This window comes from Enhydra lutris, unplaced genomic scaffold (genome assembly GCF_002288905.1).
Source record: "Enhydra lutris kenyoni isolate GAN:26980312 unplaced genomic scaffold, ASM228890v2 scaffoldscaffold1, whole genome shotgun sequence".
Classification (NCBI taxonomy): Eukaryota; Metazoa; Chordata; class Mammalia; order Carnivora; family Mustelidae; genus Enhydra; species Enhydra lutris.
The window spans coordinates 44,568,653-44,596,575 of record NW_019154085.1 but is presented as its reverse complement, the minus strand read 5'-3'; the positions used below and the strand labels follow the sequence as shown (position 1 = coordinate 44,596,575).

The 27,923-nt window shown below is 51.4% G+C and overlaps 1 protein-coding gene across 3 annotated transcripts in view; it reads right to left on the bottom strand.

Annotated features, from left to right (window-relative positions):
* The window catches only part of LOC111146956 (LRR binding FLII interacting protein 1), a 138,685-nt gene that overhangs the window by 57,157 nt on the left and 53,605 nt on the right, over nucleotides 1-27,923 (bottom strand). The window contains exons 2-3 of one of the 3 annotated variants that reach the window (XM_022502846.1): nucleotides 6,846-6,932; nucleotides 266-283 (exon numbers count right to left, since the gene is read on the bottom strand). In XM_022502846.1, the coding sequence (XP_022358554.1) occupies nucleotides 266-283; nucleotides 6,846-6,932 (105 nt within the window). Of the gene's footprint in view, nucleotides 1-265; nucleotides 284-6,845; nucleotides 6,933-22,086; nucleotides 22,356-27,923 lie in introns of those variants that run through there. The other 2 variants (XM_022502926.1, XM_022502761.1) reach the window with 2 other exon arrangements.

The window sequence follows — 27,923 nt, the reverse complement described above, 5'->3', positions numbered from 1 at the left end:
CTAATTCCTTGAGAAAAGCGGAGATGAGGAAAATATTCTGTGGACAGAGGTACGTCTGATGGTTACTTTTTCTGAGGGTGGAAATAGGGACGACTTCAGCATTCTTGAATAAACCAATTTGTAAATAAAGCAGTAAAAACTTCTACATATTTTCAATGAAAGGCATTATTTCTGAAAGGTGACCAGGCCCTTGGCAGGAAAAAAAAAACAAAAACAAAAAACAAACCCAGCATGCAAATTAGGAAACAAAGAACAAAGAGCCTACCTTTTGAACCTGATAGATCTACAGAGAAGGGCAAAAGAAATAAGAAAAGAAATATGAAATCCAATTACAGAAGTAGTTACATCAGAAAGAAAGGTTCTCTAAGTCCCTGGAAATGTGAATAAAAGCAATACTGGGGGGAAAAAAACCCCAACACTGAATAATGGTAGAACACAAAAAATGTCTAAAATCTCATTGAAAGTATTGTTAATTTCCTGACTCATTTTACGTCTATTTTAGATACAATGGTGAGACGCAGGCGCACACACGTGGGTCCCTGCAAGAATCCTGGTGTGATTCTAGTGCACTGAGTCCATGTAACCATTACCAGCAGTGGGGAAAAGCACTTCATCTTCAGTTCAAAACTTCTCTGCACAATGATAAAAGTTCAACTAGAAAGTACAGTGTAAAGTCCACCGGTCAAATTCCCAAGAAAGATGCTTTCCTGTTCTGATTCACGCGGGTATGAACAATGCCAGGAAAACGACAGGTAAAGAAGCAACAATTACTAGAACAGAACTGAGACACGTTTTTTAAAAAGCGTATTATCACACACTGACATATTCATTTGCTTCAGATTTTTCTCCTAATCTTGCAGTATCACCAGGTAAGACTGAGGTATCAGGCTCATTCATTCATTCATAGAACAAAACATTTGCTGAGTCAGGCTTTACTCAAATCATGGCCAACGCTAGGCATTTCTAGTCTTACATGGGTGTGCACACGTGAAAGTATTCAACATTACGACCACAGGACACACAGTACTGACCACGAAAATGCTTATCAAGTCAGCAGCAGTTAAAGAAACACAGCCCATTCATCAGATTGGCTGGTTGTTCATCACCATGTTGTTTCTACTAGCCGAGGTCTTCATGCGAAGTAAAAAGTTCACTCAGAGTTCCCAAAGAATAGCTACATATTATTCTTCCCCCATGAATCCACTCAGAAGGAGCTCATAACCCTTTTACACAGCCCTACAGCACAGCGAACACAGGCCACAGTCGGGTCTCTCCATCTGCGTGAAGAATCAGGACGGAGAGAGCTAGGGGCCGCCATGGGAGGGCTGGGCGGGTCTGGGAGGTCGGGGTAAATCCACGACCAGCTCACAGGCCCCATGACCTCGGGGTCTGTGAGGCTTGAGGACAGATCTACACTCCAACATGGTGTCTACTTGATCGCCTTGTCCCCGTCTTGGGGTATCCCAGGCACTAGTGTCGCTCCAACCATAACCCACTTCCGAAACCCCCAACTTTTGTCACCAGCTTCCCCCTTCCTGGCCTCCAGCGACAGTCCACCTCCTCCTCCAGGGAGTCAAGGCTCTGTCCACCTTCAGCAGATCTGAGCTCCCTCTCCAGGAAAGCCTTGCCCCTGCTCAGAAACACCTGTGTGAAGGTGGATGGCTCACCCCCAGATGAAAACAGGGATCACAATTCTCACTTTTTTTACACCAAAGTATCAACCCTACTAGTTAAACACTGGCCTTGTGAAGCATATTCATTTCCACTTAATCAACAACTTAAAATGCCAGTGCCCCGGGGCTATCAGATTGTATAACCTCAAATCGAGTTAGCTAGTTCTAATAATAGGCCCAGAGATGTGATATGCAGAGGGCGGGCTGAGACAAGTGTCGCCTGTACACCTTCCTGAATTCTTAGGCCCTGCCAGCTTGCCTCGCTCCCCTCTAGCGGTACACACAAACGCTCACGTGTGCACATGCATGTCCACAGGTACAGCCCCCCGCCCCCCGGCTCATCTCACATCAAGAAAGAGCTACAAGAACAGCCACGGCTTCTGTGTTCTAACACTCCCGCTAACAAAGCTGCCTGTTCTGTGTTTATTATGCTGTGCTTCCAAGTCCGCACCAATGAGAAAACTGGTTTCCCGGGGTATGCAGCTGCTTATAAACTGATCAGGGGTTACATGCATCTTCCCTTTTCTCCTCCACTGTGGGTGCCAGCCAGCTCCCACACCACCTGAATCCCACGGACTCTGCCCTAGGGTTTTCTTCTTAAGTATCTATTTGATTTTAGCTACTAGGAGGACCACAGCCTTACAGCTGCTGGGCCTACATGTGAATCTTGGCTCGGCTGTCTTCTTAGCTGTGGGGATAACGGTCTGCTTTCTTTACCTGTAAGTGAAACTTGGGCAGAGTCCCTTGCGGACTGTAAGTGACGGCACCCAAGTGTGCTGCTGCCCCGGGACAGAGGCTCTAGTATGTCCCTGCCATTCCCCTCTGCCCCACCCCAGCTCTCTTTGATTAGCAATAAAATATACATCTATTTTAGCTTAAACCTTTCAGATTCGCCCCCTTTTTTTGAACCAACAGACAAACTTTAAATATCAATGCTCTCATATTTCCAAGACCCTAAATTTCTGCTAGCAACAGCGTCTTTGGGTGGGTCAGTGCTGGGCTGAGCTAACCAGATCAGTATAAACTGCAGGACAGACTGGGGCGGGGTGGGGGGGGCTCCCTCCATGCTTCACCCCTTCCCTGACCTGGCTGTCATTGTGTTCTGCCCTATCCCACGTGCCACTCCCTCACTCAGCATCCCACAGGCTGTGTGGACAAGGGTTGGCTTCTCTGCTCCCTCCCTGACACATACAGGGTGTCACTGTGCACACTGAGAATTCATGTCATGGGGGCTGGTCATCAGGCATGTGACTGACCCCAAATGAGAGTCTGAGTTCCACAGAGAAGGAACTGTGGAGATGCCTTCACTAACCCACTGCCAGTCCATGGGGTCATACAGGGAGCAGGGTGAGATCACACAGGGAGAAAGGTGAGCACAGGGGAAATCGCCTGTGAGATCATACATGGAGCAGGGTGAGATCACACGGGAGGAGGGTGAGCACAGGTGAATGGTCTGTGGGATCACACAGGGAGGAGGGGGAGGTCAGAGAGGGAGGAGGGTGAGCACAGGTGAATGGTCTATGGGATCACACAGGGAGGAGGGTGAAATCACACAGGGAGGAGGGTGAGGCCAGAGAGGGAGGAGGGTGAGCATGGGTGAATGGTCTGTGGGATCACACAGGGAGGAGGGTGAAATCACACAGGGAGGGGGGTGAGGTCACACAGGGAGGAGGGTGAGCACGGGTGAATGGTCTGTGGGATCACACAGGGAGGAGGGTGAGATCACACAGGGAGGAGGGTGAGGTCATACTGGGAAGAGAAACCAAGAAGCTGGTGCTCACCCGGAGGTACTTTCTCACTTGCAAATTCAAGCTTTCCCGCTGGCCCCTCAGAACTCAGTCCCACACATCATGGAAACCCACGCCTGCATCCACAAGTGCCTCTGCCGTGTAGCAGAAGATTGACAAGACCCCAATGACCACCTGCTTTCGTGCGAGATGTTCCTTAGAATTCGACTTCAAGATACAACATCTGATTTCCAGGAACTGCTTCCATGTTTGACAACAAATGTGAAACATGCTATTAAAATGGAGAGTGTCACAGTTCTAACACGTGTCAACCGAGGCCAACTGTGGTGTTTCTGACCAGATGCCTGGTTTTAATCAGCTTTTCTCTGCAAAGCCGAGCTCCTCAACTGGCACCAAATGCCAGGGATGGCCGTGCTGCCCAGGAGCGGGGCTCTGCCAGCGCACAGGCCCAGGTTCCAATGCCCTGTGGCAGGGACTGGGGGCTCCCCTGCCCCGTGTGCCCGGTGTGGGCTTCCTGGCCTTGTGAGGCCACTGTGAGGAGCCACAGGAGCCTCGGGAGCAGGGGGGCTTTGCTTCTAAAGGAGGCTACTCAAATAGTCATTTTCGTGACTCAATTCTTCACTTTTTCTAGATCAAGCAAGATTTTTCTACATCAAGCACTTTTGCTAAAGCACTCTGTGAAGCTCAGCCACACGTTATCGTGCCTGTATTTAAATGAACTCCACCCATCACTAAGGCCACAGTTAAGCTAAACATAGCATCTGGAAAACAGATGTGTATGTACACACTGCATAACTCATTCTCGTCTTGGTTTTGTGGAAATTTCACATCGTACTCTCGGTGCGTGTCAGTTTCCCTTACACCCGAGGCTGATGATAAAGTTAAGATTACTGACACCATCCTGAGCGCCCAAGGCAGGGTCCCAAGATGTCACTGTCCCCTCTCTCTCTCTCTCCTTGGGGTCAGCCCTGTGGGCTCCAGCAGCAGGCTCAGACGCAGTGACAGGCCACCAGACACACCAGCACTGCTGGGATTCGGTCCACTGTGGAAAAGCTGGCAGAGTGGGAACATGTGTCAGGAAGATCCCCCTATAAGGCTTTCACAACCTTAACAGAACAGGGACCAGGGGCCTGTTGGAGAACCAGGGAGTAGATTAAAAGCGAATGAGCCCCAAGAAGGCAGCGGCCATTGGCCCCGGACCAGTGGTACAGCCTGCAGGCAAAGCTGGAGACCCAGCCTCCAGACACCTGCCCGCCCCCCCACCGCCATGTTCCCTTCTAAAGCGGGGCGGGGGGCCGCAGGGTCCTGCAGACAGTGGGCGTGCAGGTGTCTGCTGGATGAACGGAAATATTCTAACGGGAACCAGACACCAGGCAGTTTGAAAAAAAATCTGAAAAAAGGAAAAATATCTATTTTTAAAAACCAGTTCAGACTAAAAGAACTTTTCCATTGGGTGATCTCTGATTACTATTAATACCAGCGTCTGAGTTGGCAGAAGCCGTCTGCTGTCAGGGTGGCTCCTACAGCACAGGAACAAGGTCTCAGACAGGTGTGGGACAAAGTCTATGAGCAACTGGACCTAGACTTTCTCTTGACCTCCTGTTCAGATCCTTCTCTCCAGAGATGTCCTGAAAATGCATCTCTGAAGGATCTTTGACCGTCGCTCCTGGTGAGACGCATCCCCTGGAGCTGATGATGGGTATCCGTCTGGCCCCCAGCCCCAGTGGGCTGAACCTCACCCTTCACTGAGATGACGGGAGGGGGCGCATCCCGGTAGACATCGGTGCGACGGGTGAGTCCAAATCACCCACGCAAAAATTCCAGAGTGCCTATTTCCAGTTTTAAAATGACGACCATGATTCTCAGGGGAAAGCACTGGGAAAGTGCCAAACCTGTGCTTTTCATAAATTAAGAGAAATAGTACAAGAAATCCAAGTAGAAGTTAATTCTACAGGCAGAACAGCTTCAAAACTAGAACTTAGTTGCAACTGTATTTGTATTTCTAATGAGGGGGGAGGATGTGATAAATTACCTTCAAATATTTTAGGCTTTTCCTGCATTGTAGACACAGGACGAGAAACACCTAAGGCATTGTAGAAGAGCCGCCGCTTGCCCTTCGGCTCAGGTCGCTTCCCAGGCCCCGCTGGAGGGTGGTGGGGCCCTTCTCTCAGGAACCACATCCCTGCATGTCCCCATCACAGGGGGCCCCTCAGCCTCCAGCCACCAGGTCTGTAGTTTAACTCTCCTAAGTAACATCCTGGCCCAGAGCTTCTAGCAATCTGTAATCCATTCTTCAAACCCCATGGAGGAGATTTCTTCCCCAAATTCAAATCTGGTTCTGCCTGAACCTGTTCACCCTGGGGCATGCTACTTCCACATGCAGGGCATGGCAACAAGGCAACAAGGAGCACCTCAGGCAGGTGCGGCCCCCCCACCCCCCCACCCCAGGGAATGTGAGGGTGAGCGGTGGAATCCACAAGGATTTGAAGAGAAACTGGAAACGCAGGTTTTTATTGGAAATCTCACGTGCTTTATAAACACTGGCTCAGCTTTAAAATTCTGGCTGTGCAAAATCAGCCCTGGGAAAAGCAGCTGGCTGCCTCTCTCCGGCTTGGCAAATTCAAATGTTCTAACCAAGAGAAGCCCTGCAGTGGGGCCTGGTGTGGATCCTCCCACAGGGTGCAGCCCACAGAGAACACGGGTCTGCTTCCTTCACCACGTGGACTTCAAGGTCACAGAAAAGTTCACTGCTCTAACCACAAGGTCAAGAGTCCTCGCGCTGTCCACACGACCTAGGCTGTAGCTCAAGATTACGAAAATAAGTAGCGGACTACATTAACAGGTGTGTAAGCCCATTCCTGTCCACCTTCCCTTGGCGCGCGGGGGGTGGGGCGGCAGTTTCTTCCCAGCTATCCCACCCCCCCCCCATGGTGTATATTCTGTTTTCTGTACCACATATGGGCTTCAGGCATCACGAAACTTACTAAAACAGGTAAAAGCCTCAAGGGGAAATATTTTTAAACAAAATAGTTTGGTTAGTTTAAAAAAATAATATTCTGTTCTTTCACATTTTAACTCAGAGGCTTGAGATTCTGGCTGGACGGTTTGACCTTGAGGTTCAGAACCAGCAGCTCTTGGCTCCTTTTGGCTAGAAGGCTGGGCTGGATGTAGGCAGGCGAGTGGCTGCGCGGGAGGCTGTCTCAGGACCCAGCAGGTCGAGGTCTGGGACAGGCACGCCTGGCATCCGTGCTATGCGCACTCCCTGGCCTGACCTTGAACAAAAGTGACAGGCACGGCGCATTCCAATCATGAGCACTGTCAAGCAGACAGGTGCGTCAACAGCAACAGGTGTCTCTGCACCTGCATGCTCTACCCAAAATGAAAACACCTGTGAAAGGAACCCGCACAGAACCTCGAGCCTTACCTCTTTCTGCTGCCGCTCCAGCTCCTTCATTCGGATCTCCCGAGCCTCGGCACGGGCCGCGCGCTTCGCCGCCAGCCTTGCTTCCGCCTGAAACACACGGGGGATTTTATTAGCAGACGGATCAGTGGCTCCTTTCGTGTGAACGATGAGGCCGTTAGTAAGAGACTTTGTTCGGAGTTTAATAAATACACCGTAACACATCACAGACTCATACGAGTTAAAGGTCAGCAGGAATGACGGTAGCAGTAGTTACCGCAATAAGGATCACTACCATTTACGGAGCCCTTACTAAATGCCAAGTAGGCATGGTTGCTGTTGTTGTTTATAAAAGACTTTATTTACTTATTTGAGAGAGAGAGAGAATGAGCAGGAGAAAGGGGCAGAGGGAGAAGGAGAAGCCAATTCCCAACTGATCAGGGAGCCCGACATGTGGCAATCCCATGACCCTGAGAGCATGACCCTAGCTGAAGGCAGACGCTCAACCGACTGAGCCCCCCAGGCTCCCCTAAGTGGGCACAGCTCTAAGGACTTTATAAATATTGTGCCACATACCCCTTACAACATCCCCCAGTTTATAGAGGAGGGAACTATGGCACAGAGAGGGCACGTAACTTGACCAAGGTCACACAGCCTCCAAGTGGCAGGGCTGGGCAGCGTGCCTTCCTCTGGAACTACGACAGACTACTGCATAGAGCAAAGCATCAGAGCTGGGCAGGACCATTCCTTTTACAAAGCAGGAAGTGGACGCATAGAGAGGCTGTTGGACCTGTCCCAGGGCACAGGGCTAGGACTCTGACACTACATTCCAGAACTCCTGTCTAGTCTCCTCTCAGGACACCCTGCTGCCCTCTGCTCCCCCTCCAACATCCACAGCGCCAGGAAGCTCATCTTTCCTCAAGACAAGACCAGAGCAGGATAGTCGGTGGGTCCTAGCTGTTGGAAGCATTACATGAAAACAAAACAAAACAAACCGTTTCCATGTAACTATTTATCAACTTGGATAGCTATTTAGCCAAACTGTACTGAAGACCATTAAAACACTAGACCGGGGCTGACTTGTGCCCTTGAACCTGCCACTCAAACACTGCTTCCCACTCCACAGATCTGTCCATTCACTGTTTCAGCCGGTACAGCAAACGGCTCCGTGAGGACGTGGTGCACATGCACCGGGATTTGGGTTTTCTGGTGTCAAGCAAATTCCACCTTCTTTCCACTTAGTTTCTTTGGGGGAATGAATACACTTGTAATTCTTCCACTGACAATTCTGTTGATAGTTTTAGGTGTTAAAGCAGGGCCGGGAGAGGCAGCCAGAGCTCCTCCAGTGTGGCCAGCGGGCCAGCAAACAGGAGGTGACCCAGGTGTCATCATTCAGCCTGTCCCGCAGGACCAGGCTCCCATCAGTGTCGAGGATGCCCGGGTCCCCCATGCCACACTGATAACTGACTCACAAATTTATCTTGTCTGAATTCGAATCTGGGTTGAAAACTGACCATAGCTCATCTGTCAGAGACTGGCTGGTGTGTGGCCTTATAAGGAATTTCTTCTGTAACTTGGTTCATTCGTGTGGTTCCTCTATCAACCCGAGCCCAGGTCCCTCAAGTCAGGGGTGGTGGGGGGGTCAAATTTCACAACTGCCTCAGAACATTGATACCTTGGCACCATTTTCAATTTTCTAAACCATGTTACACTGTGTGAGGGGCCACTCGGGACCTAAAAAGATCCAGCAGAGCTCAGGGGAGGGGAGGGGAAGGCTTGTGTGACTGACACCCGGCCACGCTGAAATGCTATGGCCGCTTGGCGGGGCCAGCAAGAGGACTAGGTTCACTCTGAGTGCAGCCTGCCTCCCTGCCTTGCTGCAGGGAGGCCCGGCCCCCTGCCTGCTGGCTCCGGGTCTGTGTCTGTGCTGGTACAGCCCAGGCCGCCAGAGCCACCAGCTTGGGACCACGACTGGGGGGCAGGAGAAGTGGTTAGGAAGAGAGAAGGGAGGGCATGCAGGAGGGTGAAGGGGAGGGACGGAGCAGGAATGTGAGAGACAGGAAAAGGGACAGAAGAAGGGAGGGCTGCTGGGGGGACACAGGCAGAGAGGAGGGTGGCAGTCCGATTCTCGGGGGTCCCCAAGATTCCTGCCCTGCTGCACTTGCTCCACAAAATCCTCTCCCCTTGAGCGTGGGCAGCACCGTGAGTGGGAGTGATGCCGTTCCTGTGACTAGGTGATGTCTCAGGGCCAAAGAAACACAAAAATAATAAAGGTCTCTCGTCAGCTGACTTAATCAAAAGATAGATGATCCTAGGTGGGCCTCACCTAATTAGGTGAGCCCTTTAAAGAGGATCTGGAAGTCAGACAGACCCTCCTGCCGGCAGCAAGAGATAAGGGGTCTGGTGTCACAGGGCTAGTGTCTCTGACCTGAGGGGAGTCTGAGCTGCATACACCCATCCCGTCCCACCCTGCCTTCCTGTAGCTCTGCTTGGGATTGGACCAACGATCCCCAAGGATACCACCTCCGTGAACATGCAGTCCCTGACCCCTGGTGTGACCTCCTACCAGACAGGCAGGCTTCCAAAATAACATTCCATCGGACCACACAGACTACATCTCAGCTACCCCGTGGGCCTCCCTCTACCCCGGAAGTGGCTCCCGTCTTGGCCCACACACTCTTATGGTCATCAGGTCCAATCCAGAAAGTCTGTCCCGGTCATGAGGAGAATGGCACCAACAGACTAAAACCCACCAGAGCTCCGGATCTGAGGGACCCAGGCCCAGATGATAAAGGAATTGTGGGAATGAACCAAGTCACAGAGTAAGTTCCTTATGAGGCTGTATCAGCTGTAGTCACTTGACCTTCAGTTCAAATTCAGAAAAGGGCTAAACTTCGCAGGCAGTACGATTTCAAATCGCTGTGATTGCTGCCTTGTGAAACATCTTCCTCTCTTAGAGTTTGCATGGGACTCACACCCGGGAAGCGAGACGCCTGTCACATAGGAAGTGGTAAAAATCATGTTCTCTTCTGGGAATCCAACTAATTAAACACCAACAGACACAGGTGTAGACATTTAAACCGGTCCAAACACCTCTGCATGACCAAGTTCGTGAGCACACGACTGTGACCAGCATCACAAGCCTGGTCCTGGCCCGAGAGGCCTGAATGAAAGACTAGAGAGTCTGATGACACAATTTAGCCTGAAACACTGATGTTACCAAGAACATGAAAGAGCCCAACCCAGAGCCTAAGAGACCATGATCCCCCAAACGATCCCTGTGAAGTCACCAGAAAGAAATATGATCAAGTCATGAAGTGAACAAAAAATACAAAACAGCTCTGGTCCACCACGGTGATAAGCAAACAGGAATTCATTCCCCACAGCGTTTCCTGCGATGCCAGCACTGCCGTCCCATTGCCTCAGGCCAGGCAAGGGTTCTTGGGTTCCCCCCATGCCTTGGGCCAGTGCTTCTGTGTGCAGGACAAACCCATCACCACCTGCCACCTTTGTGAACTATAAACTCACTCTTGAGGTCACAGCTATGTTACAGTTTGCAGGAGAGTTTCCAATGCTTACTTTCACTTCTGCACTTAGCTGGTGGAGAGGGACAGCAGTTACTGGTGATGGCCAGCCCAGGCCCACCCAACCTTGTAGCACCTTCAGACACAACCAGGGAAGGACTTGTAGATGGCGGTGTGGGTCCCTGGTCTCTGGAGGAGACAGCCAGGGCTGGGGAGTTGGAATGTGGGACAAGGTGGAGAAGCCAGAGAGCTTGGGTCATGGGCCCTAGCTCTCAGCCCCTGTATCTTCTGGAACCTTATCTTGAAGGAATGTGAAACCACTGGAGGGTTTTACAAAGGGACATGGAGGGGCTGACCTCTGTTTGAGAACTAGCACTCTGGCTGCTACGTGGGGAACGGGAAGGGGCTGAGGGAGGCAGTAGGGAATCTAGGAGGCAGGCAGAGGTTGCTTTGAGCCAGCAATCCTGTGAACCTGAACAGGTGGGATGAAGCAAAGCAGGGTGGCCAGAGGGCATTGGCGGGGTGCCAGGAGCCTAGGGTCCCAAGCCCGTGTGTGCCAGCAGCCAGAGAACCCTGGTGAAGAAACCCCACGTGCCATACCCGATGCTTGTGATGCACAGGGTGCTTCCCCAAACCTGGACGGGACATCCTGCCTGCTGACCCCAGCTCGCCCCCCAGGGCCTGTGTGGGGCTCAGAGTCAGGGAGTGCCATCACCTCAATCCCCCTAAACTCCCCAACTTAAGGAAGAGGGTGATGGTCCATTGAAACTGGAAGGACGGAAAGGGGTGGGTTTGTGGGATGTAAGACAGAAAGTCCAAAAGGCACAGGGATTCAGAAAAGCAAGCTTGGAAAACAAGACCGCGCACCCTGCCCAGCAAGGAGTCCGCTGCCTCGTTGTTCAGCTCCCGTGTTGCTCCTGGGATGCTCCCTGATTGACCTGTAACCAAGCTCGTTCTGTGACCTCAGGGCACCTCCCGGGGCGGCAGCAGGGCAAGCTGGCTTGGCCCTTCCTGCCGGTCCTGGGCTGCCCCCTTCCCTTCCTACAAGAGCTGTCAGGAGACAGGCGTCAAGCCCTCAGCATCTGCCTTCAAGGGCTCCAGGAAAGGCAGAGCTCTGGGCCGTAAGCCTCCTCCTGCTCCCCACCACGTCTTTGTTGAGATACATACTAAAAAATATTTAAGATGAAATAGTATATGATTGCCATCAGATTTGCCTTCTAATAAGTAGGGGGGAGGGGGAAGGGGGGTTCTGAAGGGATATAAGCTGACAGCGGCCGGGCTGGCTGGTGGGCCTTCTATCACAGTGTGCACCCCCCCCCCCGCCAGAGCATCAGCACACCTGGGGAAGAGTTAGAGATGCAGAATCGCCTCCCACCCCCAGGCCCTCCCAGTCAGAGCCTCTGGGATGGAGTCCAGCCTGCTGGGCTTCAACATGCCCCCAGTGTGTCTGTGTGTTGGGGGGGGGGTGCTGACACTCGCTCAAGTGTGGGGAACTCTGTCTTCTGTTAACCCATCTGTGTTTGGGTATGTTTGACATTTTTCATAATAAATAGGAAATTTTTAAAAGGGAGGGTAAAAGGGGGAGGCAGGCAGAGAGAGAAAGAGAGAGGAAGGAAAGAAAGGACAGAGCCCCCAAACCAAAACCATGCTCAGGGCTGCTAGAAGATGGCCGGGGGTGTTGCTGGAAACCCCTACACGGCTGCCGCCTCCCCCAGTCACACCCCCCAGCTCCCCCACAGCTTACCCCCAGCTGCCCCCGGCTGCTCCCCCAGCCACACCCCAGCAGGCCTCTCCAGGGTCTGGGGAGGAGCAGATCCAGCCAGGCTTCTGGCCAGAATGCAGTGTCTTCTCCCTCAACAGGCCAGCCTCATCCTTCCCCCAGGGACCCCCCACCCTGGCCTCGAACCCCACAAATAGAGCTTCAGAGACATTGGGCTTTAAAGCAAGGGGCCCTCTGATGATGGAGACAGTTGGGAAGAGAAGCCCCCACTCATCACCACCAGAGTCTCCCTAGAAGAATTCTAAAAGGCGGAACCCTTGACTCCACAGAGCCCCCGTTACAATTGACCCTAGACAGACAGGACAGCTCTCGGACACAGGAGCATCGTGTATGCCATGGGAGACACTGTGGACACACACAGCAGCAAGGGCCTGACCCCCGGAGCCTCCTCTCAAACGGCTCATGCACCCCCACTCTCCCAGCAGGGTCTCCGGAGGCCCTGAGGCCCCCAGCCCAGGGTTGGCCGCAGGGGCACACAGGTGGCCGGGGACGGGGGATGTGTCTCCCCCACAAACCCTGTCTCTGCAGTGCAGCTCTAAGGTGTCTATATCCTTCCTGCGGCTCCTACCCATTTAACTACCTTAAGGACCACATGGGCTGACCATCAAAGAACAGGCAGGTGATAAACACCAGCAGGACAGGAGTCCCAGGAGCAGGATCCGCTGCTGTGGGAGGAAGACATGGTCACTTCCTGGAGAGCCTTGTGTGGCCTTGGGGCACCTGGCTCGGGGTCCGCGTCCTCAGCTTCCATGCTCTCCAGGGATTCCGGCAGGGTGTGGAACCCTATACCCCGAGCCTGCACATCCTGTGATCCCAAAAGATGTTCTTATTCTGCTCTGTGACTCTGCAGTTGCTCTCAGTGGTTCCAGAACTCTACCTGGAAGCCAGAAGGGGAGTATGAGCCCTGACTTGGGGGCGATTCTTAACAAACAGGACTGAGAGGCACTCTTGTCACTTCCTACAGTGAGGTCTGGGGCTGGAAGGGCATCAGGGGGAGGGCTCTGGAAGTCAGTGGCCACCTGCCACAACAGGACACAGAGCCCAAAGTAGGCTCACGCACACTGCTGGAGTGCCAGGCGTGCTGCCATTTGAGTACAGGTGTTTGGGAGGAGGCTGTCCCCACACATTAAGACCACTGCTGAGGGCCACAGAAAGAGGGCTGAGCCATGGCCACACCTCAGGGATCCCAGGGGCCATCACCTCTGTTCCATTTGCTCAGATGTAACATGGAAATGAGCCACATGGGCTGTTCAGAAACACAAGTGATCTGGCGGCTGTAGAGCATTCTAGAATTAGGAGGAAAGTTTTACTATTGATTGTACACATTCCTTTCAGCCTTTAGGTTTTAGAATCAAGCAGAACTGAAAAACCAGACTATTTTCTCAGGCCGCATCGTCTAACCAGAGCTCATAAGCTCTCAGGGAAAGGTTCGCTCACGGGAAGGTAGGAGGAATCTCACGCAGCTGAAGCCTGAAGCGGTGACAAAGAAGCAATTTTGTTTGGAAACGAGCAGAGCCTTCTGCCCCATGAGATCTGGCCCCAGGCTGACAAAGGCTCAGGGATCCCGCTGGGGCAGGCTGGAACCCTCCGATTCGCTGGAGGCCGTGAACACAGGCCCACAGGAAAGCCCCTTCGATGCACTGCCCAGCTCTCGTTTGGACTGGACAGCTGTGCAGGGTAACCACAAGGCTGACACAGAGTCCCTGCCCAGAGGGGCCTTCGCCACAGGAAGTGGCGATAGCCAGCTTGTATTCTGGGTACGTCCCCAATCCCTCGTGTGCGGCAGCTTCTCAAGACGGGCTGCTGGTCCAAGCAGCCGAGTGCAACGGGGGACACCAACGGGAAGGGGAGTGCGTGAGCCAGCAGCTCACCAACAGTGGCTCGTGCCGTCTCCGTACCCGGCACCCACCACCCCTTGGTCCTCTGCTGCCGTGTGCACTTCACGCTCCTCTTTCCAAAACCCTGGCTTACACGATTGCTGTAGGTCCCTCCAGTGGCTTTATGGCCATGCCTGTGAGTACAATCACCACAAGGGGAAGGTACTTTGGGATTGCAGGTGCTGGTGGGGACAGGAACAACACTTCAGAGGGCATTTTGGGAATCTGGGGGGCACTGAAGGCATCATGGTGACTGGAGGCAGGACACAGCAGGCCAACCATCCTGCCTTCAGACAGGCCTGCACAGTGAAGAACCTTCCCACTGACTACTCAGATGGAGAGAAGAAACCACCTTATAATTTTCTGATCTACAAACCGATTCCAACGTACACATAAAATCTAATATACAATTCGCACCGTTGTAAGATACACTAGCTGTTTCAGGAATGCGATCAGCACGAAGATTGAGGGAAGACGACTTGGCTGTGTTCAGAACTTCCTCAAGAGTCAGGGACCACTTGGGAATGTCAAGGCACCCACAGCCCCAGGCTACGTGGCGTGTGGGTCTCAGCACCACAGGCCTGCATCGGTCTGTGTTCGCAGCTACGGCTCGGGGCATCGTTGGCTCACCGGAAACGGCTCCCTTGGCCTCTGGTGCACTGGGGCTAGAGCCTTCCTCTATCGAAACCCATATTCTCCTAGGGTGATCTACCTTTGTTTTATCTCTTTTCAGTGCAACAGCTGAAACACTGTATTGACTTGACATCACATGTCCCAGCAGATTCTACCACATATGAATTTCATTTCAGGTTAGCAATGAGAATGTTAAAAACTTGTTACAAAAAAGGGGCCTGGGTCTCACAGGGTTGAGAACCACAGCTTTGAAAGTGCAGAATGGGACAGGGGAGCTGAGCCTCTCTACAGCTCGGCCGCTCGGTCCAAACAGCCCGGCCACAGGTCAAGGGCACAGGGCTGGGAGCCGCTGCATGAGCCACAGACTAAACATGACACGCTTTGTCCATTTTACTTGAAGGTTTGGAAAACAGAAAGTTAAAGACTACAGCATAGGGGCGCCTGGGTGGCTCAGTCAGCTGAGTGTCCGACTCTTGATTTCAGTTCAGGTCATAATCTCTGGGTTATGGGATGGAGCCCCCATGTCAGGCTTTGTGTTGGGGTGGGTGGTGAATTCTGCTTGGAATTCTTTCCCTCTGCCCTTCTCCCTGCTCACTCTCATTCTCTCAGTCTCTCTCTCTCTCAAATAAATAAATAAATAAATAAATAAAAAATATATATATATATATTTAAACAGACTAAAGTAACTAGTTATCTAAAACACCAAGTTGCCACCCAAGCCAACTCCGGTGAATTCCTGAATAGAATGTAAAATTATTAAGGAATTTTATGATAAAACACCAGCCTTCAGAGAGACCTCTACCTTGCAAGACTGGGCCATGGGCCTCCAGGAGCCCAGACTAGGGCATCTGGTGGAAAAGCCTAGAGCATCGGGCACCCCCTCTCCGCAGGCTGGGCCACAGCGCTCCAGGTCTCTGCAGATGGAGACCATCCAGGGAGGGGCCTCAACACCCACTTGGGTTCTGGGTCTACCCTTCACCACTTACGTGGGCTCTGACAAACTATACCACCTTCGTTGTTATTGGTGGTGGTGTTAATCATGCAATATTTATTTATCTATATCTGATTTCATTATCTTATCTCCAGAAATTAACATACCGTGTTATGTTAGTTTCGGGTGTACAATACAGTGACTCAATAGCTCCATGCATTACTCAGTTCTCATCACAGTAACTGTGTTCCTTAATCCTCATCACTTATCTCCACACCCCCCAAGGCCACTCCTCTCTGGTGACCATCAGTGTGTTCTCTATAATTAACAGTCTGTCTTTTGGACACTGCATCACTCTTGGACGTTAGCTCTCATCACAGGGAATGGGGGAACCAGGCTAAGCGATCTCCGGGAGTTTCCTTTACTTTTAAAATGTTGTATCTCTACACCAGAGGTGAACTGTTTCTACAGTGAGACTGTCAGTTCTCTTTCCCCATTTTGCTACTAGAAATCTCCTGACTTTGCTTTTCTGAATAATGAACTTTAAAAAAACTCCCCACATGCCAAAATAACAAACTGGCCCTATTCAGGAAAAATATTATTCATGTTACTTTATAGAAAGCAGTGACTAGTAACATTCGCCTTAAACTTCACAAAGTAACATTTACCCAGTGAAACTTCCCAGCACAATCTTCAATTAAGCAACTACTCCTATACTGATGGGGGCAAATGAACATGTTGCACAGTGTCCTCCACACGGATACATTTCTCCACTTGCTGCTTACATCTTTTATATTTTTGTCTGAGCTGAGAGAAGGCCCGCATTTCCTTCAATAGCCTCAATGAGCTGGAATGACAAAGGAAAGCAAGAGAGAGCGACAAATAACCATGTGTGACCGACATGGGAGAGCATCTTGGCCCCATTTGTGCGGCTGGGCCTCCAGGTGACAGGTGCTCTCTGGTCAATGCATCTGGGCCCCCCTCCTTTCCCCTTAACCTGCTCTACTCACGGTCTTCCCTGCAAACCCCACATTTTTTAAGGTGTCACAAAAAATGGACATGGTTCCTTCTCAGAATAGGGCTGGACACTCCAGAGATTTCCTTTATCGGGCAGCACAGGACTATTTACTACATTGCCTCTACTCGAGCGCTACTCCTGGAACAAGCCAGGAGAGAAACAGAGGCCATCATTTCATCCTTCCTTCCTCCCTCCCTCTTTCTTTTAAGATTTTATTTATCTCTTTGAGAGAGAGTATGTGTGGCGGTGGCAGAGAAGGAGGCTCTCCAGAGCAGGGAGCCCGGTGTGGGACTCAATCCTAGGACCCTGGGACCACGACCGACCAGAGCTGAAGGCAGATGCTTAACTGACTGAGCCACCCAGGCACCCCCAGAGGCCATGATTTCAATTCTCAGTGAGCTTGTCTGTCTGGGCGGGGTGGGGTAGAGCCGCACAGTACCCAGGAAGGAGGCCTCTGTGGGATGCTGACATATGTAGTACTTACAAAGTTGGTGTGGTGTGAAAATAGAAAAAGAGAAATTTCTATGGCTCTTTCAGTTTTACTCTTTTTTTCCTTATTTAGAAAAATAAAGTCCACTGAAATTTCTTTTGTCTGGGGTGCCTGCATGGCTCAGTTGCTTAAGCATCTCTCTTCCCAGGGTGGGGTCCTGGGATCGAGCCCCTATTGGGCTCCATGCTCAGTGGGGAGTCTGCTTCTCCCTCTGCCTACTGCTTCCCCTGCTTGATGCTCTCACTCGCTCTCTCTCAATGAATAAATAAAAAAATCTCTTTTTAAAAAGACTTTATTCATTTGAGAGAGTGAAGACAGATAGAAGAGCACACAATCTGAGGTGGGGGGGTGTTGGCTGGTGGCAGAGGGAGAGGGAGAAGCAGACTCCCGCTGAGCAGGGAGCCTGATGTGGGGCTCAATCTGGGACTTTGAGACTATGACCTGTGCTAAAGAAAAATGTTAAAAAAAACTGAGTAAAGCATGTACCCCAAAAAAAAAAAAAAAAAAAAAAAATTTTTTTAAAAGAAAGTTCTTTTGTCGAAAAACTACCAGAGAAAGAAAGGAAATGTTTAATAAAATGAAGATGTCTCATTATGCATTCGGGGCAAGGCCATGTGCCCTAAGAGGCTGCCTTAGCAACCAGAAACACTTCACCCTGCGCTGGGATTATGACACCCCAGAGGCTGCAAAGAGAAGCTCACAGCAGCCACACAGTAGCAGCCGCTGGCCAGACCCTCGGTGAAGGGCTGTATACAGTGGCGACAGTTATCAGCACCAGCTCTGAGTTAGCAGGCCTGTGTCTGAGCCGGCTCTACCACCTGCTAGCTGGGTGCACTCGGGAAAGTCCTCTGACGTTCTGAGCCTCAGTTTCCCCTTTATCCGTACATGGAGATAACCAAACAAGGTTCTGGCAAGGGCTAGGAAAGCCGTCTACAGAAACCACTTAACAGGGCTGACCCTGCAGGGGTCTGGGGATGCTGCCTGTTGTTAATGCTTAACTCATGTCCTCTACCCTCTGTAGCCGCTAGGGACCCAGCCCTGTGAATTTAGCTCAGATGGAGTTTAAAGGCACGAGGAGAAGACAAGCAAGCTGAAGCATCCACCAGGAGAACAGGCCTGGGGGGAATTTCAGAGCAGGGAGAGGAGGTCCCACCCACACCAAAAGGCCACTCTATTTCTCTCCCCCTTGGAAGATGACACACCCACTTGCCACAAAATAAAAGATGTGAGGATCAGAAATGAGGTTGCTTTGAGAAGGCTGATTATACAAACATACAAATGAAACATTTTTGTTACAATTAAAAGTCCTCATTAAATTAAGATAAATTACTTTCCTACTACAAAGTAGTTAGGCTTTTCCACTCAAGGCAAAACCACTTACATGACTTTAAAATTGTCAGGTTACTGTATTAAAGAGAAAACCACTTGAGCTCTTGCCCTCGCCCTAATGAATGGATGAGTCTCAGAATACACATTTGTGTTGTTGCTGGTTTTGTTGTTTATTTATTCTGGAATTTGGCCAGGGGAAGGGGATTTCAGTAGTGGTCTCAATCAAACCCATGGCAATTTGGAATTATTACATCGTGGAGAGAGTCAAGATAATGCTTTGTTTCACAAACGTGGAAAAAGAAGCTAATATAATTTTATCTAGAAAGTCTAAATAATGAAAATTCAGTAAATCCATTCCACGAAAATGAGCTTCTTTATTAAAAAAACAAAAACAAAAACTAAAATTTTGGTGGCCCAAAGGAAAAGCTGTAGGTAACAAAAAATTCCTCTGCTCCCTACCTGGTCTCCAACCTGTAGGGGGCGGGAGGGGGGGTGTAAAACAGGCTTATCTTGATAACAGGTTAGTGATTTGAACCTTATGGTCTCTGAGATTCCAAGATGAATGCTTTTAAATATGAACAGATACTTGGAAACTCTGAGTAACTAGTCATAAACAATGCCTTTGCTGAGTCACATAGCCTGATTTTTCAGGGATAACAAATTCCTCCTGCACATTGCCTTTTGAGGAGCAAACTTGTTGCACCAGCATTTGCCCTCACAGCTCTGTAGAAGCTAGATAAGGACCTCTAATCAGGTAAGACTCCAATCAACGTCACCTGAGAACAGCTCGGCAACTATAAATAACTTGATTTCCTGTGCTCAGTGTAAGTGGCAGTTGTGACTGAAGGGTTTTCTTGTGTTTGTTTGTTTTTAATTTGTGAAGGAGGCTTCTGCTATGTTGTATTACCTCCAGCTGATGAGAAAGTAACTCTTAAAGCAAAAGGGAAATTTAGTCTCATCTTTGCCCTAGGGGGACACTCTTAATCCTATGAGAAAAGACCTTACTTCACTATTTTTGTATCTTAACTGCTTGGGAAAGTGACCCATCTAAAACAAGGCAGGTTTCCAGGGCTCAAATCTCTGAGCCATGGCAGGTTTTATGACGTTTGTACTGACTGCACCCCCACACTGGGCAATGCGCCTACTTGTCAAGACCTGGGGACCTTGGGACAGGGACCCACAATGATGAGAGTTCGACCCAGGCAGGCTGTCCTCAGGACAGGACTGGTGGCTGGTGAGGGCTTAGTGCCAATCAGTTATGTCGAAAAAGACTAGAGGTGACACAACCAGTCATAAGCACAAGGAAGTTACAAAAGTGAAAGAAATGTATGGTTTCTATACTCAGAGAGCTCCAGGGCCAGAGCTTGCTGTTGTGTAAGGCACCCCCCCCCAACTGTTCATTCAGCACTTCCTTTTATTTATTTTTTATAATTCTATTTTTAAAAAAGATTTTATTGATTTCTTTGGCAAAGAGAGCACAAGCAGGGGGAGCGGCAGGCAGAGGGAAAGGGAGAAGCAGACTCCCCGCTGAGCAAGGAGCCTAACATGGGGCTTGATCCCAGGACCCCAAGATCATGACCTCAGCTGAAGGCAGATGCTTAACTGACTAGGCCTCCCAGTTGCCCCTCAGCACTTCCTTTTAACCAGACCTTTAACCTCATAAAAGGACTGAGTTTTACTTCTGTTTCCCAGGCCCCACTCTAAAATACTTTTTGCTACTATTCACTAAAAAAAAAAACAAAACAAAACAGAACTATAGGTTCACAATTTCTTCTTGGAAACCCCTGGGGCCAAACAGGTTTCAGAATTCAACATTTTTGGATTTTAGAAGGGTGATAAGTTGCATAGGCCCTCGAGTCTGTAATCACCAGAGTAACAGCCGTCAACCAAGCCATTCCCAGGCTGCAGAGAAATGTGTGAATATTCACAATGAGAGGAACACAGATGGAAAACAGCCTCCCATCAGCCAGGGCAGGCCTTCCCGCCAAATGAATTCTGCCACAAACTTAAAAAAAACAACAACAACAAAACAAAAACAATTTTCAGTTTTTGGAGTTTACTGGGTCCTCGAATTGGGAGTACAGTGGGGCACCTCAATCAAAGCCCGGTCCAGACTCTCCTGTGACTTATCTCCACAGCACCTCTATGAAGAACGCTTCTCAACCAGATCCAATCCACAGATAAGGGTTAATGGAACCTGGCAGCCAGTGCCACGGAGATCCCACGTTACTTCTCCTCATTCCTCTGATGGCCTGTCCCTCCCGTTCCCACATCCTGATTCTCCATGTTTACTCTTTCTTCCATCAAGGGCTCCCTGCCCAGCTCTTGGTCCCTTGGAGCCCGACTCCTGCCCAGGGCTAACAGCACCCTGCTCTTGCCATCTATGGTTTGCCTGGGCGACTCTGCAGAACACCAGCATCTCCCAGCAAGCTCCTCGTCCTTCCTTCTTCTGAGGGCCCTTCCCTGCTGGTGATGCACAGATGTCTCCGTAGGCTCCCAGACCCCCAGACACCAGCCAGGTGAAGGGGTAGGAACCAGCTCCAAAGGTCTGGCTTATGGCAGGAACTTTAAACCAGGCAACAGAGGAAGCACACTAACCCAGACATTAAAAATATCCACCTGACAGTACTCAGCAAGGAAAGCAACCTTCAAGCATGGATTCATCAAAGTCTATTTCTATGCTTCTCCCTGGCATTTACCAGGAAGCTCCCCAAGGTTAGGGCAGTCTTATTTATCTTGGATCCCCCGCAAATACCCAGTAGATGATTAATTTCTGCCTGATGAAGGAGTGATTGTGTCCAGATCACACTTCTATCAAGGCTCCCCCCCCCAAAAAAAACTGGGTGAAATGAAAATCTCCATAGGGTCTCTGTGCAGTACTGACCTCGTCGTTCTTTTTCAAAGTGCACCCTTTTGTCTTTATATATTTCCATTCGCAGTCAATCACAAGCTGCCCGAAAATGGGTAATTACAAACCTTCCCCACCTTACCCCCTGTCCAGTTTTAATGTCCAACTATCCCCACATACATGATCCCAGTCCTGGGTGGGTACTGAGCTGGATAATTGCAAAATCCCACTCATGGAGGATCCTGCCAAGCCCTGGAAACCCCCAGGAGACCAGCCAAGGTGGATTCAGTGACCCGGGACCATGGAGGTATTTGGAGCAATCAGGCCCAGCCCCACTAGACCTAAAATCCAAAGCAGGATAAGTACTCCAAACTACCCCGGCCGCTGGTGGTGCCAGCCTCAGGGTGAGGGCACCGGCTTCGGGCACCAGTTCCCAGGTGCCATATATTGTAAAACACCAAACTAGCAGCTGCGACGTAAACTCTCGACCACGCGTCGGCTGGGCTGAGCCCGTCCCAGGCCGCCACTGCAGGGGCAGGGGAACGACCGAGTTTCTTTCGGTCCCAGCGAGGGGCGGCTCGGTCCGCGACAACGAGTTTTCCGGCGCGTAGGGAGGACCGCGCACACCGGACCGCGAACGCACAGACAGCAGAGCCCGCTCCCGCCCGCGCATCCTCGCGTGGGGACGTTCACTGCAGGGAGTGCCGTCCACGCGGGGCACACCCCGCACTTCCCCGGACACAGAGGGCAGCGGCGGAAGGTCCCACTGCCCTGGGGGCCTCAGAACGGCAACCAGGAGCAAAGCGAAAGTTTCGACAACTTGTTTTCCTCTTACCAGTCTCTGAGCTTCTGGGCTCAGACAGTCTATTTCCTTGTTCTGCGTGGCCGCGGGGTTGGTCATCCTGCCCAGCGATCAGTCCGCCTTCTCGGACAACCGGGGAAGAGACTCGCTAGAGTTGTTGGATCCGCGGGCCGGCAGGCTCTCAGCGCCGCCGCATGCCCGGAGTGGCGGGATTACTGTTCCCAGAGACACAGCGCGCGTCGCAACGGGGACTCGCCGTTCCCAGAGCAGGGGCGCGCCTCCGCCTTTCCCGGGCTCGGGCGCGGCCGGGGCGGGGCGCAGGTGGCTGGGGCGGGCGGGGGCGGGGGCACCCGGGGGCCGAGGAGCCAGGGCCGCCTCTTGAGTGTTCCGCCCCTCGGGGTCCCCCACCCAGCCGCCCGCGCGCCCCGCCCCCGGGGGTTTTCCCCACCACCCCCTCGCGCTCTCTCCCAATCCCGTGCGCCCCGTCCGGACCGCCCCGAGCCCCAGCTGCGTGGTTATCAATCACCGCCCAACCCCCTCCCGCAGACACCGGAAAGGCGGAGGTGGGGGGAAGGGAGGGGAAAGAAAAGACCACAGCCGGCCCCGCCCACAACCCCGCTCCTGCTGCGCGCCCAAAGTCGGGGAAGGGCAAGTTGAGGGGCCTCGGGGAGAGGGGGCTCGCGGGAGCAGCCCACGCGGCGCAGGAGTCGGCTTGGGGAGTGGCCTGTGCGGGTCTGCGCGGCGGTAAATCCTCTGGGGCGGGGCCTGCGTGGGGGCGGGGCGAACTGCCGCCCGGACCCCGCCCCCGGCCCGTCGGTGCCCAGCTACCCGCGGCTGCCGCGGGGCAACGTCCACCAAACTCGGGCCAGACTGAGCTTCTGTGTTGCCGCAACCTCCGCCCGAGCACAGCAGTACCTGCTGGCGGGGGTACCCCGTTAACGCGTCACCCCGAGAAGGGCCGGCTTCTAGAACCCCAAAACTGCGCCGCCCGCGCCCGCCTCCCGCTCAGGAAGCCGGCGCAGCAAAGAGCCGGGGTGCCAGCGGTTTGGCGTGGATCCGGGGGGCTGTGCGTCCCAGGCGCGGCCGCGAGGACGGTGCGAGGCAGGGGCCGAGCCGGGAGGAGCGGAGTCGCCCCTGCGTGGGGACCGGCACCGGCCCACCAGCACGCGCCTCCTCCAGCCGCAGGACACGCGTACCTCCTTCTTTAAAAATCCAAAGGGCAGCGCAACGCCACGTTTCCCGACCTCGCCAGTCTGGGGCAGATTTTTATCGAACACTAATCCGTCCTGGCCAGGCCCTGTGTCCGCTGTGCCTGCAGCCTGACTGCGCGCCCTCCTGCTCTCCTGTCTTGACTTTGCCCTCCTACCCAGAAGCTCCTTCTCAGAAAGACCACCTCCCCGCCTCAAAACCCGCCCCTGAGCACAAGACTTCGGAGGAGGGCGCTCCTAAAGGAAGGGGTTAACTCAGGGTGGGCTGGCAGAGGAAGTCTCGGAGGACCGGACCTAGTTGAGAGAGTAGGGGCCACAGAATAGAGATGCCAAGTAGATGTCTGGAGTGACCCCCGTGGGAGGAATTCACCAGGCTTTAAGGTGAACACACGCCGAGCCTTCCAAGCTTTGACGGATAGCATCGTTAGGTTTGCCAAAATAACTTTCAAAGAGATTGAAATGCTTACCTTTTAATATCTGTTTTCTTGCTATACCTCTTTTTAAATATGTTAGTGTATTACAATTCTTAATTCTTGGAAGTTAAATTCACTGGAGAAGATAATTTTAAACTCTTCTGCATAAACAAGAACAGAACTTACGGAATTTATCATGGAAAGCAATAATAATTTTAGTAGTAACTTCACAGATGAGAATGACAGACAATAAAATAGCCTTCTTTGAGACTTCAGTTTGAATATTCCAGTCTAGGTAGGTGAATCCTGAGCTACTAGCCTTCCTAAACCCTGTAACCACATCTTCCAGAGCAGGGCACAGGGAACAGGCTTCATTTGCTAGAAGGCATCTACATTCTCCCCAAACCCCAGGCCACCATCCAGTCTCTAGGTATCAGCTCCATTAAACCATGCAGGGAAGGGGTTAAATGGGCTCTGGAATTAAAGCATCTGGTTCAGGGACCCCTGGGTGGCTCAGTGGGTAAAGCATCTGACTCTGGATTTCGGCTCGGGTCCGGATCTCAGGGTCCTGGGATCTAGCCCAGCAGTGGGCTCTGCACTCAGCAGGGAGTCTGCTTGTCCTTCTCCATCTGCTTCCCCACTCCCAACCCCCACCTCAAATAAATAAATAGAATCTTTTTTTTTTATATTTTATTTATTTGACAGAGCGGAAGCAAGGGGAGCATTAGGCAGAGGAAGAGAAAGAAGCAGACTCCCCACTTAGCAGGGAGCCTGATGTGGGAACTGATCCCAGGACCCTGGGATCATGACTTTAGCTACAGACAGGAAGCTCAACCGACTGAGCCCTCCAGGGACCCCAATAAATAAAATCTTAAAAAAAAAAAAAAAGCACCTGGTCCAATTCCTGGTTCTGGCACTCTGTGAGATCTAGAGCTGGTTGCTTAGCCCTGTGTCTCAAGCTTCATCTGAAACACGCCAGTGGTAATGAGAGTGCCCCCGAGTAGCACCTCCGGGTGTAGGAGAGGAGCACGGGCACCCATGCGCAGACCCTACTGAGCAGCCCTGCTAGAAATGGAGACCAACACTGCTGGCCAGCCACTCTCTTCCCTTCATCGCCAGAGTCCCCATCCAAGGCTCCCAGGCTCTCCTATCCTCCTCCCCTACAGCAGGAAGGAAGTGGGGCAACGACGGGTTCAAATGGCTGAGAAACGCAATGACCAGAGAAGCCTCGGGAAGGGCTGGCTGCAGAAGCTGTGGGTGGCAAGACACCATCAGGGAGTAAGAAACAGCTAGCTGACTGCTTTTAGTCCTAGGAACAAACTAACGATACCACCAATAAAATAATAATAGTGCCCAGGAGATTTCTTATTCCACAAAATGGTAGCCCATTAGAGAAACCTGCTGTTCTAACATCCTTCCAGATGGGAAGATGCTGTGCCTGAGTGTGTCTCAGTCCAGTTGGCCCTGTGAGATGGCCAAGCCTCAGAACCCTTCCCAGCCACAGGCAAGTGTCAAAGTCTATCATAAGAAGAGCCCTGAATCCTGCTTCTTGGTGTTATCATATAGATCCCGGGACCCAAGAAAAACATGTAAAGGGTCTATGTAGTTGCCATCTGTTAATTTTGATGTCTCTAACGGAAAGGACCCCTCAATGAAGACCCTTCTGCAAACAGGCTTTTTTTTTTTTTTTTTTTTTTTTCTCATAGCAAGGCCACTTATGAGGGATGATTAATTAGTAACCAGAACCTACAAACTTGTTTTTGGAAAGTTCACGAAGACATCAAAGATGGGTGCAGCTGTGAAAAGTGACGTGCCTTAGAATGGGACACACTCCAAGACACATTTTCCCTGTGCTCACAGCTCGAAAAACAGCTTGGCACAGTAGTAGACACCCTTTCCCTTGAAGAAGATAGAAATAAACCCACCTGAGAGTGTCAGGTGAGAAGGAGGACTTAGGAAGCCTGAGGTTTCCATCCTCAGGAAGGTTAGCAGGATAAACCCAGGGTGTCTTGGAGAGGGCTGAGTGGCATGGGGTGGGGTGCTCAGGTACAGGACAGCCCTCCGCCTAGCCAGGGCCAGTTCTCCCCCGGGGTCCTTATATGAGGAGCTGTGAGGTTAAGGCCACTGGTTCACTTTCCCAGTTCTATCCCCTATTGATCAGGGTGCCCCTTGTAACAGGTCGACTGCGAGTTTCCCGCTCCTTCCCAGCTGCCAGGCCTGGGAGCTCTGTACAGAGGAAGCGCTGTAAGTTTTGTGAAAGCTGGGCATTGCCCTAGGCATTCCTAGAAGCCACCAAGCTTGGGATCCTCTGTGCCCTCTCAACCAAAGTTAAATGTCCAACATCTAAAAGAAGCAGTTCTCCAATGTACAACAAGATTATATGCAGGGACTTAATTTCTTCAGGGACCTCTGAGAAAACCAAGGGTAAATAGAACTATCTTACTTCGTTCTGGGAACCTCAGAATCATAGCTAACCAACATGCCAGAACATTTAACCAGCGAGACCACACCCAAGCTTGGTTTACTCATCTCCATGGTGTTGGCCTGTTGCTGGATTCGAGCTTCGCCTCCTCCTGTGGTTTGGTTCGAAATGCTAGAACCACAGAGACAAACCCTTCCTGGGATCCCAGCAGAGAGCAGAGGGCAGACGGTGGGGGTGGGGGAGGTGCTCTCAGCCTCCCCTTTGGTCAAATGACAGACACCGAGCCATTTTTCTAAGTCACACCCGTAACTGTTGTTTTCCATGAACATGAATCACTATTTCATATTGATTACAACAAAATAAACAACTCCAAATACTTCTACAAACGATGAGCTTATTATTATTATTATTTAACTTTATATGGATCCTTTTGACTAATATCACAGAATGCCTCATGTTAAAAAGCTGTTTCATGAGATGATGATGCAGTCCTGGGCAGCCCCTTTCCACTTACAAAGCACTTTACACACAGAGGCCTATGAAGGTCGTGTGACTTGTCTGCAGACCCGAGTTGGAAGAGTGAGGCTGGGCTCACTAACCCAAGTCCCCACTGCAAGTCTGAGACCTTAGGATAATGTGTACAGCCTTGTCCCCACTCCCAGACACCACCCACGGGTCCCTACTTCCAGCTACCACTCAGGGGTCTTGACTGAAGAGAGAGTCAACAGACAGGCTAGGTGGTGCCCTCCGTGGTCCCCCAGCCTTAGCCTGTACCAGTAAACCCATCTTCCCCTCTAGGGATGCCCACAAAGCCACGTGCACACCCAGATCGATGTGCTAGCCAGCTCTGCCAAGAAGACTTAGGGCACTGGTCAGGGACATCTAGTGGAGGGCCAGACCCCGCCTGGCATCAGCAGAGAAAGCTGCACCCCATGCAGCAGTGAACATAGCTCGTGGTCCGGATGGCCTCCTGTGGACAGAAGCGCCAGCAGCAAGAGTAGCTGAAAAGCAGACTGAGCTAGTTTCCTGCTGGGGCCCCACTGTGGCTCAGGTGGTTAGCCTTGGATCTTGGTTTCATTCCAGGTCATGATCTGACCTGGAATGAAATGGATCATGAGATGGAGCCCCGCATGGTGCTCTAGCTGGGCATGGAAGCTGCTTGGGATTCTCTTTCTCCCTCTCCCTCTGCCCCTCTCCCACCTGACTCACATGCTTTTTTTTCTCTCTCTCTCTAATGCTTACGTATGTATGTATATACAGCTTCTGTTTACCAGGCGCTTGCCTGTACGGGATGAGAAAGAACCACATCCTTCATTCTCTCACCTGCCTGTGATGCGGCACTCACCCTCCCCTCCACTAGGAGTGGATCCTTCCAGAATGGGATGGTGTTCGCATCTTGGACCTAGGGGGGGCGGGTAGGGGAGAGGTGCTTCCTAAATGATAGATGGCTTCGTGGATGATTCTCCTGAGAAAATGGAGGACTTTGGGAGGTTATCGTTAACTCTCACTGATCTTAAGCATTTTATATTTTTGTAGCATTTGGGAATAGAAACTCTTTCTTGAAAATGGAATGTCTTTTGGAATTTTTAAAAAAGATTTTATTTATTTATTTGGGGCGGGGGGGGGGGGACAGAGTGAGCACCAGCAGGGGAAGGCAGAGGGAGAAGAAGGCTCCCCGCTGAGGAGGGACCAACCCCCACCCCCACCCTGGGGCAATGCAGGGCTCCATCCTAGGACCCTGGGGTCATGACCTGAGCTGAAGGCGGCGCCCCACCTGGAAGCCCCAGGAATTTTTTTTTTTTTTTTTAAATAACTACCTACTTACTC